This window comes from Micropterus dolomieu, linkage group LG02 (assembly GCF_021292245.1).
Source record: "Micropterus dolomieu isolate WLL.071019.BEF.003 ecotype Adirondacks linkage group LG02, ASM2129224v1, whole genome shotgun sequence".
Lineage (NCBI taxonomy): Eukaryota > Metazoa > Chordata > Actinopteri > Centrarchiformes > Centrarchidae > Micropterus > Micropterus dolomieu.
In genome coordinates this window covers 2,136,762-2,149,394 of record NC_060151.1, presented here as the reverse complement: position 1 = coordinate 2,149,394, position 12,633 = coordinate 2,136,762, and the positions used below count along the sequence as shown (strand labels likewise).

General features: G+C 40.6%; 2 protein-coding genes across 3 annotated transcripts in view; one reads left to right on the top strand and one right to left on the bottom strand.

Moving 5' to 3' along the window:
• Window positions 1-1,452, top strand: part of LOC123963027 (nitric oxide synthase interacting protein) — an 8,838-nt gene extending 7,386 nt beyond the window's left edge. For both annotated transcript variants that reach the window (XM_046039556.1, XM_046039549.1), the window contains exons 9-10: window positions 1,278-1,347; window positions 1,441-1,452. In XM_046039556.1, coding sequence (XP_045895512.1) covers window positions 1,278-1,340 — 63 coding nt within the window. In that variant the 3' untranslated portion in view covers window positions 1,341-1,347; window positions 1,441-1,452. The remainder of the gene's footprint in view (window positions 1-1,277; window positions 1,348-1,440) is intronic.
• A 3,573-nt stretch (window positions 1,453-5,025) lies between these two features.
• Window positions 5,026-9,526, bottom strand: rcn3 (reticulocalbin 3, EF-hand calcium binding domain; the record flags this gene model as incomplete). Its single annotated transcript, XM_046039540.1, is given in 7 exon segments — window positions 5,026-5,133; window positions 5,643-5,734; window positions 5,835-5,895; window positions 6,713-6,885; window positions 7,465-7,658; window positions 7,868-8,106; window positions 9,407-9,526. Coding segments are annotated over 6 exon segments (846 nt in total), but the record flags the coding sequence as incomplete, so codon positions are not given.
• Between the last annotated feature and the right edge of the window lie 3,107 nt (window positions 9,527-12,633).

The following is a 12,633-nucleotide window of genomic DNA, read 5'->3' as shown; positions in this document are numbered from 1 at the left end:
CTCTTGTAGGATCTGTTTGCTCTGTTAAATGTGATGTGTTTTGACTGGAGGCTGATATAGATATATCTATATCTCATATTACAAATAAAATAATCATTCAATCTATGCAACTTTGAATACAACTGCTTAGAATTATTCATCTGGACTAATGATAACGTGATAGTATCACACCACAATACGATTCAGCTGATAAATAATTAATAAATATTGAATTTACCCCCCAGCCCTAACACTGCTTTAGCAAATTTAACACAAACACCTTTAAACTAAATGTGATGTAGGAAATTGTAACAATCAGGTACCAGCATGAGTACACCTCCCATAAGCAGAGAGCTACACCGTTGAACTGATAGCACTTACCTGAATTACAAACATAATACAGAAATGTAACTGGAGTTTCAACAGTAGTTAGTGCAACATAAAAAAAACATGTAGAAAAACAAGACTTTATTTACTAATCAAACCCCCAAAAAGTCAGTAACACAGCCATTCAGTCACTCTTCCAATATTGAATTTCATACTCTTTAACAGATAGGGTTCCAACATGCTCACATGCCTTCTCACATATGTACCTGTCTGTTTCAGATAAAAACACTGTATCCCCATTGTGGTCTGTGTTTTTTTTTTATTCATTATATAAGAACGATTGCATTCTGATGTGTTGAGACCACTTTCATACCTTGTTTCATTGTTTCAGCTAGATGCCAGTGCATGTTGGCCGCTAGCCACGGGTCTGTTAGTGTGTAATTTTGATATTTTGGGTGCTACTGCCTCCGGGCATTTAGACACAGAGAGGAGCGCACACACTTAGAGCTATAGAGTCTTAACACTGTGATCTTAACTTTACACCATAAAATAACACTAAATGATGACAATGTAGACCACCATCGCTCTAGTAATTAATAACAATTTAGGCTGTAATGTTCTAAAATAATTCTCAACAACATACTATATACTGTTTCATGTCACGTGGTCACATTTTCAGCTGAGGACTGCGGCTTACTTTGGCTTCAACTCAACAATCAGCCGTGCTGTTGCCGAGGCGACAAAAGTTTCATTTTACGGTGGACAGACAGTAACATTACAGAGTTGTTGTTTTGTCGTGTTCACAGCGTAAACGCGATGTGCGACGGTAATAAATGTCCCTGCGGAACACTGTGCTGTATAGTTACATGGATCGATGAATCGTTTCAGTCCTACTCAAGTCTTGTTCTGTATGCATGAACAGATGGATTTCCTCTACTGTTGTAAGGTATAATCCAGTTCTCTCTCATCAGGACAGGTATGTGTGCGCCGTAACCAGAGACTCCTGGGCAACAGTGTCCCCTGCGCTGTTCTGAGACGCTCGTGAGTGCCAACATGTCTACCTATGCTCTGACACACACAGTGTTCTCTTGTCAGGACTCTGAGCGGATAACTGATACTCTGTCGTGTGTTCAGGGGTGCCGTAGCTGTCGGACAAAGACATCATACCCCTGCAGAGGGTATGTGTGTACTTCTGTGGGGTGGATTGCTTTTTCGTCTTTAGCTCTGTCTGCTACACCCTAATGCAGCAACAGGATTTACTAATGGTTTTTGTCCCCCAGATTTCTCCAAACTGTTTTCACACATTTTGTCAGTCATGTGCGATATGCAAAATTCCCTCCTGAATTACATGTTCTCTTTAGAAAGCTCCATTATGGCTTTACTGACTGTGTCAAGATAAGGCAGAGCTGGTTTGGCAGAAGGACCTTTCTTCACTATTCAACCTCAGCCCGTTCCTTTTTGCAGGAACCATGTGCTTTCATTTAAAAGGGTTAGTTGGGGACTTTTGAAGCAGGGCTGGGGGGGGGGTTTGGAGAAAAAGAGTTGTACCGACATGGAAGCTAAGCAATGTACTGTCGGCTGCAAAATGTGTTTTAGCCATTTAAAAAAAGCCCCACTGATGCTGTGTGTAGAATATTTTCAGCACTTCAGTCAAGGCCTTTAGAACTACATTTTCTCAACTGTAGAACTTCCGTATTTGCATGATCCTGTCCACAGCAGTACACTGCTTAGCTTCTGTGCAGATACAACTTCTCCTGAACTGCACTGTCGATAAGTTCTTCATACAGTCCCACTTCAGAAATTCCCTACTATCCCTTTAAGTAGAATCGATTGGATTGATCTATTGCTCCTACATTCTTTGCCATGTGCAGTAAAATGTATGAAAAGTAAAATAAAATGAACCTAAATAAACATGTTTATAGCCTGGTACAAAAACAGTTTTGGTCTCTGTATATTTTCCCCCTCAGCAAAGATGCTCGCAAGTCATTTTTTGCAAGTCCAAGTCAATTGTCAGGTCCTTGTTCACAGGTCCAAGTCGAGTCTCAATTCAGAGTCATAGAAAACCCAGCATGCGAAGTGTGGCAATCATAGTAAATGTAAGTTAAAGGTGTGTTGTGTAGTTTTAGTGGCTTCTAGCAGCAAGGTTTCAGATTGCAACCAGCAGTACACCCTTCACATATTTATGCCAGAAAATAAGTTACAACTATGTCAGGTAGTTATCGACTGGCCAACGTTTGTAGGCAAGCTAAACCGGTTACTAATCTAAGTGGCGCAGCAGTCTCAAGATATGTTGAAAAGGTCTTGAAAAAAGTCTTAAAAATGTATTGAAGTTTACTTCAGGATTGCTGTATAGACCCTGTGTTATCTAGGCCTTCTGAGCTGTCAAAAAAAGGCCTGGCTTCTGTGCTTGGCCCCTGAGTTTCATTTTCTATATACTAAGATAATATTAGCAATACTGTCATAACCGTTAAAGTGATGACATAAATATGCAGACATTTAACCTAGCTACCTACGATTCTTAACATGTAGTTGAACAGAACACATGTTACAGTAGCTAAACTATGTTGGCTTGAGAAGGGGATCCTTCAGACCCCCGTAGGAGGTTTGCATTAGTCACCCCTGATGAGTCTACATCCCTGGTTTCAGGCAGGCACTGCTTTCTATTTTGTGCAGATCAGTTATAGTCATTGTGTGTGTTTGAATCTCATTAGGCAGCTTTGACAGCATTCCATCAAGTAGACACGATGTTAAGGATCACTTAAACATACGAAACTAATGGCTGGCTGTTTTATTATACATATTTTATATAGTGCAGTGCTTCTTTTGAATCCGAGCTGCTCTGTCATAAAAACATAATTCCTCCTGTGCAATGGTACATTTTTCACAGTTCAGAGGGACAGAAATATGGAAATAAATACAGTTCGTTTATACGGCTTTTGTTCTACATGTCATTGAAGGGTAGGTAAGCTTCTAGAGGCCAGAAGGAAACAATTACTTTGTGATTGTTTCAGTGCAGCCAAATAACTCCAGATGAAAAGGCTGAACACTAAGAAGCACTCACCGTTGAACTGATAGCACTTACCTGAATTACAAACATAATACAGAAATGTAACTGGAGTTTCAACAGTAGTTAGTGCAACATAAAAAAAACATGTAGAAAAACAAGACTTTATTTACTAATCAAACCCCCAAAAAGTCAGTAACACAGCCATTCAGTCACTCTTCCAATATTGAATTTCATACTCTTTAACAGATAGGGTTCCAACATGCTCACATGCCTTCTCACATATGTACCTGTCTGTTTCAGATAAAAACACTGTATCCCCATTGTGGTCTGTGTTTTTTTTTTATTCATTATATAAGAACGATTGCATTCTGATGTGTTGAGACCACTTTCATTGTTTCACTGGACAACAGCAGTGTGTTATCTATGAGGATATGTGTCTCAGTTAAAAGAAATCAAATAGATATGTAAACAAAGCAAAGAGAGAACTGTGTGTGTGTGTGTGTGTGTGTGTGTGTGTGTGTGTGTGTGTGTGTGTGTGTGTGTGTGTGTTGACCTGTATTCACATACACAGTATGTGAGTGCATGCTCAATGTGTACGCCTGTATGAATGTAAACGTGCAGGGTCCATGATTACAGTGCAAGTAAACCAGAGTCCGAACCTTACTTTACTGTCCCAAGGAGTCCCACCCCCACCACAATATCACTGTAACAAAATTCTCCATAGTAGTGAAATATAAACCCCAATGAGCTTCTTGCAGCTCATCAAAGTTCATCATGTCTCTTTGTTAAATCTTCCCCGTAATTGGTTGCCTGGCTGCCCACAAACATGTTCCAGTTGGCCAGAATCTCCTTCTTGGTTATTTTCCCATCCTGTTGTTTGATCACCAGATTCCGTCCAACATTGGTTTATGATTGAAAGAAGGAGGGGGGTGGGGGGGTGATGAAAAGCAGGAGTAAGAGAAAGCAAGACACAGAGAGAAGCTTGTTAATAATTAGCCGACAATTTCCCAATTATTTCCACCATGTTAACTCGACATGTTGTACCCTTCCACCTTTTATTATCCGGACAATAATTACATTGCTGTACAGAAGTAGGAGTAGTGTACAGTGCTACACTATATGTACAGGATGTTACGGTGTATAAAATGTAGAACATGTATTAGAATGGGAGAATGGACTATGGCCCGGGTTTTAGTTTAGTCTCCATACATAGATTTGCTTTTATTCTATTTATTGCTTATTGTCTATTTTACTGAGTTTCAATTACAAACTACATTGAGATTCAAATTTAAAAACCAACTGTAAGACACCTGATACACTGTCAACAAAACATTAATATAAGCTTTATAGAGGTACTGCGGGGCTGTTGTATTGGACTGTATTTCATTTTTCTTTTTGTCAGTAAAACCCAGGAAAAGACCAAAGTCAACAACGTGTTAGTCCATCTACTTTCTGACTTCCCTACCCTGTCTGTAGCTCTCAGCCACAAGCCCACTGGTTCCTCCAAGACACATACAGTAAATCTTTGGCTCAAAAATATGTAGTTTCATTTTTGAAAAAAAGACAGTACTTTTCTCAAGTTGCCCACTGTAGTTTATAATCAATCAGTAGGAAATGGTGCATTTGTTGGAGACTATTTTCAGCAGCAGATTAAACCACATCTGGGGCTCTAGTGAGCTTTTGGTTCAGTTTCTATTTAGTGGCAGGTTTACCTTGTCAGTGTCTGTCTCATGGATCAAGTGTTTGGCTTCATTGTCAGCATGGTCAACCTCTCCCGGCAAAATCCAGTGGGCCACCTCACCAGCATCCAGGTAGCCGTCCTGCACAACACACAGCTGCATTACTGAGGGAGAGACTAACTGAAATAACAGGCTGGTGTCATTCAGACATGAATCCACTCCAGATGTGAAAGCAGAAAACTGAGCAAGAACCATCGCAAACAATTGTGTACAGAAAGGAAACACAGATCAGAACGTTGGCTTGTTGTAGCACCTAAATACAACATCAACATTCACAACTTTATTTGGGTTGTCTGATCTACAACGAGCCTGTGAAAACAGTTATAAAACGTCTTCTGTCACTGTGGAGGAACACTGACCATCCAGGTGGAGTGGCGTTTGTGTCGCCTGCTGAATGGGAGTCCATATTCTGTTAGCTCTGTTTTTGGTCTCCACCAGCCCCTGAAGGACATATCTGGCTCTCCAGCTGCTAAATGCTCCACTGTGTTGTCCAGCTGTCTAAACTGGGGCTGTAACAATCTAATTCTGATGTGTTGACAAAGCAACCAAAAATGAAGTACTCCAATTCTGAATTAGCAAGCAGCTTTTACCTTGTTGGTATCTCTGGACTCTGTGAAATGTTGCCTCTCTGTCTGGACCCACTCAGGCTCCTTCTCACCGTCCTCTGGTGTAAACATGTCACCTGTGGATCAGCAGCACACACACACACACTCATTTAGGGCAGATGGCCTCCAGGTGAGGAGTGGAGGGGGCAGTTAGGAGAGAAAACAGGAGCCACCTACCAATGTATTCATCCAAGTTGATCTTGCCATCCCCGTTCTTATCAATGTCTTCCACAGTTTCCTAAATGAGAAAATTATTTTTTATTTTTTTAATTACTTTAGTTTTAAGAGCTTTGTGAGGAGGCGGGGGCGATGAAAAGTAACAGACTGTACTCCATCACTGTAACAGTATCACAGCTGTCAGGCTAGAAGCATTGTGGGCAAACAAGGCAAAAATACTATATTCCAAGGCACGGAGCTTCCAGGGTCCTGGGGTAGAAAAAAAATAATATGATGTGGAAATCCATTCAAATGTATTAATAGTGGCTGCCAATGTGTATTTATGCTTGTAAAACGTGAAACTTGTCAGCCAGAACGCATCTATTGTTTATTTTGTCTGAGCCATAAAATATTGATCTTATGATTGATTTTATCTGCAGCTCAGTAATGACTGCTCAATGCGCACAATGCTAATATGCTGATGTTTAGCAGGTATAATGTTTACCATGTTCGCAATCTTAGTTTAGTGTATTAGAATGCTAGCATTTACTAATCCTCAAATTATGTATGTACATAACCATATATAATGTTTGTGTGTAGCATGAAGGGCCTACCAACTTTCATTTCATTGTGCAACCTTGTGTTGTTTAATGATGAATAAACTACCTTGATTATAGTGCTAAGTTAGATAAAAATGTAGCATGTTCCTAAGGTGATTTCATCCTCTAGGGGCCGTGAATTTCTCTACAAAATGTGGTTCCAATCCATCCAGTAGATCTTGAGATATTTTAGTCAGGACCAAAGTGGTGGGCTGACCACTGACGTTGTCATCCACAGAGCTATAGAATTAGAATGATAAAAATACTCAAAGTTCCTGGTGGTTAGAGAGTAGATTTTACCTGCACTACCACGTCTTTCATGTAATCAAACTCCTCTGGGTGAAGGAAGGCAGTGAACTCCTCACGTGTGGCAATGCCGTCACCGTCTCGGTCAGCTGTCTTGAAGCGCCTTTCGTCCCGGGTGAGCATGGATTTATAGGTGGCCTTGTCTTCCACATCATCAAACTCGTCATCTAAAAAAAAAAAAAGAAAGCCTCAATTTTCCCGCACAATGGGCATTTTGGTGTTCCACAGAGACAATGTTTCCTAAAAAGGGTCTTTTTCGTGTAGAAGTCACTGTCAAAGTGCTCAGAAAAATGAAAGTTCTCCATCTGCTGCTGAAGCTCATGTGGAGTGACTGAAAGCTCCAGAACAGCTAACAAATGGAACTTGGGGTGAGGTTGTCTTTTTGTTTCCAGCTGAGTCAGAAAGTTCATTGCTGACCGCAGGATAAGCAGGTGGGAGAAAATGGTCTTTACTAAAGACACATGAGCCAGTTCTGTTTGCTGATGACCAGTGGCTTGCAGTTGAAAGCAAGTAAGGGGACCTTTGAGCCGAGATTTAGATATTTTTTGGTCTAGAATGGGACACGCTCCAGCCCTCCCTGACCAGGATGTGGTCTACGGTTGTAATGGCTGACACAATGGCATCAGTTTCAATGTCACAAAGAAGGAGGTTGAAAAGAAAAGGAGGTGGTAAAGGTAGAAATAAAGCAGAGGTAAAGAAGGGAGAAGACTGCGTCAGACGAGTTAGGATCTTTCACACAGAATTACCCAGATAGTAGCCGTAGGTGGTGTTTTTGTACTCCTCCCAGCTTATCTTGCCATCTTGGTTCTTGTCGTAGTCCTTCCAGTGTTTGTCCACATTCTCCTCGATGTACCTCCTCTGCCGGTGTTTGATCCAATAATGCAGCTCTGTATGGGTGACGTAGCCGTCCTTGTCAGTGTCAATGCGGTCCACAATCTTCCTGTGGGGAGAGATGGGGTCTGGGTTATGGATAAGGTTGATGGAAATCATCTGCTTCTTCCATGCTTTTGGATCTAGAACCTTCACACACCCTGATAGCAATACTGTCAGCCGCCCAAAAACGAAAACCTGATGAGTGAATAAATAAAAACAGTTTATGGCAGCAGTGTACAGTTTGGAAAGAGTATCCTGAGGGTCAGTAAAACCTACGCTAATTTGTCTTTGCTCTCCTCGGGGGTCAGCTGGTCAAACGTCTTGGCCTCCTCCTTGCCCAGGAAGGCCTCGTGGTCATACTGGAAGCTGTGAGTGTCGTCGTGGGCGCGGCCACTCAGATCAGCTTGGTGATGGACGCGCTTCTCCTGAGCAGGTACAGCAAAGGCAACCGCAGCCAGGGCGCAGAGGCACGCTAGCGACTTCAGCAGCATCATAACTGACTGGTGGGGGCTGGGCTGGGGGGGACAGAGTCAAATATTAAGAAACATAAAAACCAAAACAACAAATATAACATGACAGGACACACGAGTCAAAGCATTAAAATACTGGCCATATGACATAAAATAAAACTCTGTAGAGTTAAAGTATAGATGGAATGCAGTCTAGAGTCCCAGATCAGTTTTTCATTTCCAGAGCTGACTCAAATGCTTGGAATAAAAGACTACAGCGCCTCCCAGAGGACAGAGTCTCAAACTGAGGGAATAACAGCAGAGGAGTGTCTCCTGTTCAGCAGCTCTGCAGCTGGCCATGCTAATGTTTCAAACCAGCTTCCTGTGACCAAACCTGGGCGGCATGCTCTTACTGAGAGTCCTGGAAAGTTTCTCTACAGCTGGACGACTCCCTCGGAGTCGGTCCACTGAGGTGGTGAAATGGCTTGTGCATTAATAGAAGTTTAAATAGGTTGGGTATTTTCAAACACAGACACCAGTCTGTATTTCAAAGTTCTGCGGGCCCTGCTGTGAAATCCTGCTCTGCACAATTAATCTTTAATCTCCAATGTGCTACTTTTGCACCCGTGTGTGTTGGTGTACAAAATTGTTTGTTTATCATTTTTTAAACCTTTTTTAAGGTTTTCTTTTTCTGCTTCATACCTACCCTAGTGAAATGTTGTTTGTAATGTGTTCCATGATGACCCTGATAAAGGCCACAAGCCAAAATGTGTTGGTCTAACATCAGAGTTGTTCCATTTAAGTGTTGCTGGACCTCTTTAAACTCCCCCCCCCCTTCTCCATGCTCCTTGGAAGTAGGTAAAGTTGGTGAAGAAAATCTGATCTTTGCACCCATCCATTATGCAGTTTGCCATAGAAGGCCTACTATGACCATGTCATTAGCATACTTAACTCACAAGAATCCTGCTCTTTAATCATCAGTTTGTACACAAGCAGAACAGCCTGACAGTGGGGGCCAGCCTGACAGTGACCCTCTGTGTTCGGCCGAAAGAAAAGCTTTTATCCACAGAGTCACGTCACCATTAATCCCAGTATTACTGTAGAAGGACGTCATAGAGTTAAAAACTGAGCTGAACTCCACATCCTCATTAAAGTTAAAATTGCTAACAGGGATAAGAACAGCCCTGCAGTCTACATGAACCCCATCACAGAGCACACATTCTGACTTTTTCCTTCATGTTGCTGGAAGTTCGTCCACTTCTAGCTATATGCACTGTCCAACGGCTGAGCCACACAAGCTTTAAAATACTGTAAATTGGTGTTCTTCTAATCCCACTTTTTAGAGGCAAGAACAAAATTAACTCACCAGTTTTCTTGGCAGCTTCTCGCGACACCTCCCTTTGGAGTTTGTGAACAGCAGCTCGCTCCGCGTTGGCACTCTGTACCTTTAAATAACAACGTCAGGGAGGCGGGCCTTGGTGTTCAGCTACCCAATCACCTTCGCCCTAAAGGGGATTGTCACCAATTAAAAGTAGGACACGGCATGATCAATTCTTATAGGCTGTTAACCGCCACGTTGTGACATGGTCACATTACACAAACGTGCGTAAAGCACAGTGAGGAGTTACAGTTTTTTACAACCGTTAACGTTCTTTTGTCCAGTCTGTAGTCACATTTTCAAAACTCTAAACACAGAAAGCCCAACACCAGTCTGTTCAGGCCATACCATTAACACAATTCATGTTGTTTCCACAGAATATGCACTCAATTAAGTTTGTCTTTACGTACAAGCTTACCCTATAACAAAACTATGGATGTTATTTCTGTTATTTACAAATGCTTGCACACAACATACCAGAAATGAAGACATCAAAACCTTAAATAATGTATAAAGCCTCTACTTCTGCTACAATACGGGCTCAAAATCTATACTGAAACAGCTGATAAGCATTTCTGAATGAACTTATCATTGAAGCATCGAGAAATAGCTGATTTATTTTAATTTGGTTAAAATAGATCAACCACAGCTAATTCCAATCTCAACCAGAGACATAGTAGGTGTTGAAGTTCTTTCAATTAGATACACAATGCACTAAAAAAAAAGGGGGGGGGAAGGGACTTTCTGGAGTTGTGTTTATGCAGTGTGGATACAGAACAACACGGAGGAGGAAGGAAAGAAAGCATGATAATATCCAGACAAGTGAGAGGAATAGTTGGGCCAGGAAGAGGAAGAAGGAGAAGGGAGAGGAATTGAACCAGGGTAAGCGTTTCCATCCAGGTGCATGTCGAGAGATGATATTAGATGTGATGAGAATGTGAAGACCATGTGGATTAGAACAGGACTGTGCATTTTTGTTTCTTTCCCTTCTGTGCATTTGTTTGTGTATTTGACAGTATTTTATACACAAAAGCCACATAGGCTGGATTATTTGTTGATCACTGGCTGCAATTCGTGTTGCTACTAAAGCTTTTAATTATAACGTGTAAGTGTTTAGACAGAGTGATTTGATTTTGAGTCAGGTTTGCAGTGTTTTGCAGAAAATGTGCTATTTAGCTAATTGTGTGAGGTAGGTATGAGGCTGTTTTAAGAGTCTGTTTTGCATAAAAGAGACATATTATTCTGTATGGTGTCTGTATGACAACATTTCAAAGGTTGGAACTTGTTACACCTACAGAAGCAAATACATTTGTTTCATACATTTGACAACAATTAACAGGGATGTTGAGAAATTATCAGTGGTGGACAGTAGTACTAGTATATACCGAATGGAAGATTTTATTGGACTATAATATTTGTAATCCACAGAAAACAATCCACAAATGTGTACTATGATGCACAAATATTTCAATATTTCTACAAATATGTATTTTTACAGTTGTGATGTGTAAAATCATATCCACAAAAACACAGAGTGACTTCTACACACAAAACAGTTAGCAGATTGCTTTCTGTCAATTTGTGGGTCATGTTACATTTGTGCAATTGCATATATGTACAATTGACTCTGTACACACATATTTTAATTTCAAATACAAAGTGTTATTTATGCATTAGTGGATCTATTTTTACACACAAAACAGTTATTGCACATTTGCGGATCATTTCCTGTCAATTTGCAGGTGTGCATTTGTGACTTCCTTTTTACACATTTGTGGAATTTTTTCCACTCTGTACCACAGAGATCTGTACATGTGAGAGCAGTTTATTAGCTACACCAGCAGGTGGCGGTAGCGACATTGCCTCTCATGAGTTGTAAGAATATCCATTGCAGTACCCAGGGTCATCTGTAGGAGACAACAACTTCTGCTTCTGCTGGACCAATGGACTCTCCTCAGTCTAAATTTTTCTGTACAAGTGTATATAGTTTACTATTGAATACTTTATCACTGTATTTTATGTAAGGCCAAATTGAGTTACTTTACTTAAGTACACATTTGAGGTACTTGTTAAACTCCACAGTTTATACCAAGCTGAAATGATCAGTTGATTGACATTGAAATTTAAGGAGGGGTAATGTTATGGAATTGGGGAGAAATCAGCACAGCAGCTCCAGACAGTGATACTCACAGCTCTCCTGCTGCTACAGCCAACATCCCAACAACAGCACGTCTTGGTGAACTAGAAATAAGCTGAAGGTCTGTGGGCAAGTCATTTAACGTTACTGACACACACACCATAGCTGGAACAGCTGGATTAGTGTTATGTGGAGAGGTGCGGGTGATATTCACTGATTTAACAAAAAGATGTGTTTTGGACATTAGTATCGTATATATCCCAACTATTAATGGAGGAAAAAAAAGCAGATTAATCTATAATGAAAATTATAATTAGTTGCAGTCCGATACAAAATAATTCTAAAGCAGCTCCAGCTCAACACCTACAGCAGTAAATTTCTGCTTTTACATGAATGAACGAGGAATAATAACCTAATGAAGTATAGTAACAGGCACAGGGGACATTTTTCTTTCTGTATTTAGTACTTTTACTTTTAATACCTGAAGTACATTTTCCTGATTATATTTACATACTTTTACTTATGTAACATTTTCAAAGCAGTACTTTTACTTTTAACACTATTATTAATACAATAACACAAGTTATTGTTCTGGGGCCTAAGCACCTCCGTGACGCATTATCTAAAGATATAGTTTCCCTTGATGGCATCGCCCTGGCCTCCAGCACCACTGTGAGGAATCTTGGAGTTATCTTTGATCAGGACATGTCGTTTAAGTCTCACATTAAGCAAATTTCAAGGACCGCCTTTTTTCACCTACGTAATATTGCGAAAATCAGGAACATCCTGTCTAAAAATGATGCAGAAAAACTAGTCCATGCATTTGTTACTTCTAGGCTGGATTACTGCAATTCCTTATTATCAGGCTGCTCGAAAAAGTCCATTAAGACTCTTCAGCTGATCCAGAATGCTGCAGCACGTGTTCTGACAGCAACCAGGAAAAGAGATCATATTTCTCCTGTTTTAGCTTCTCTGCATTGGCTTCCAGTAAAATCCAGAATAGAATTTAAAATCATTCTTCTTACCTACAAAGCTCTTAATGGTCAGGCACCATCTTATCTTAAAGAGCTCATAGTAC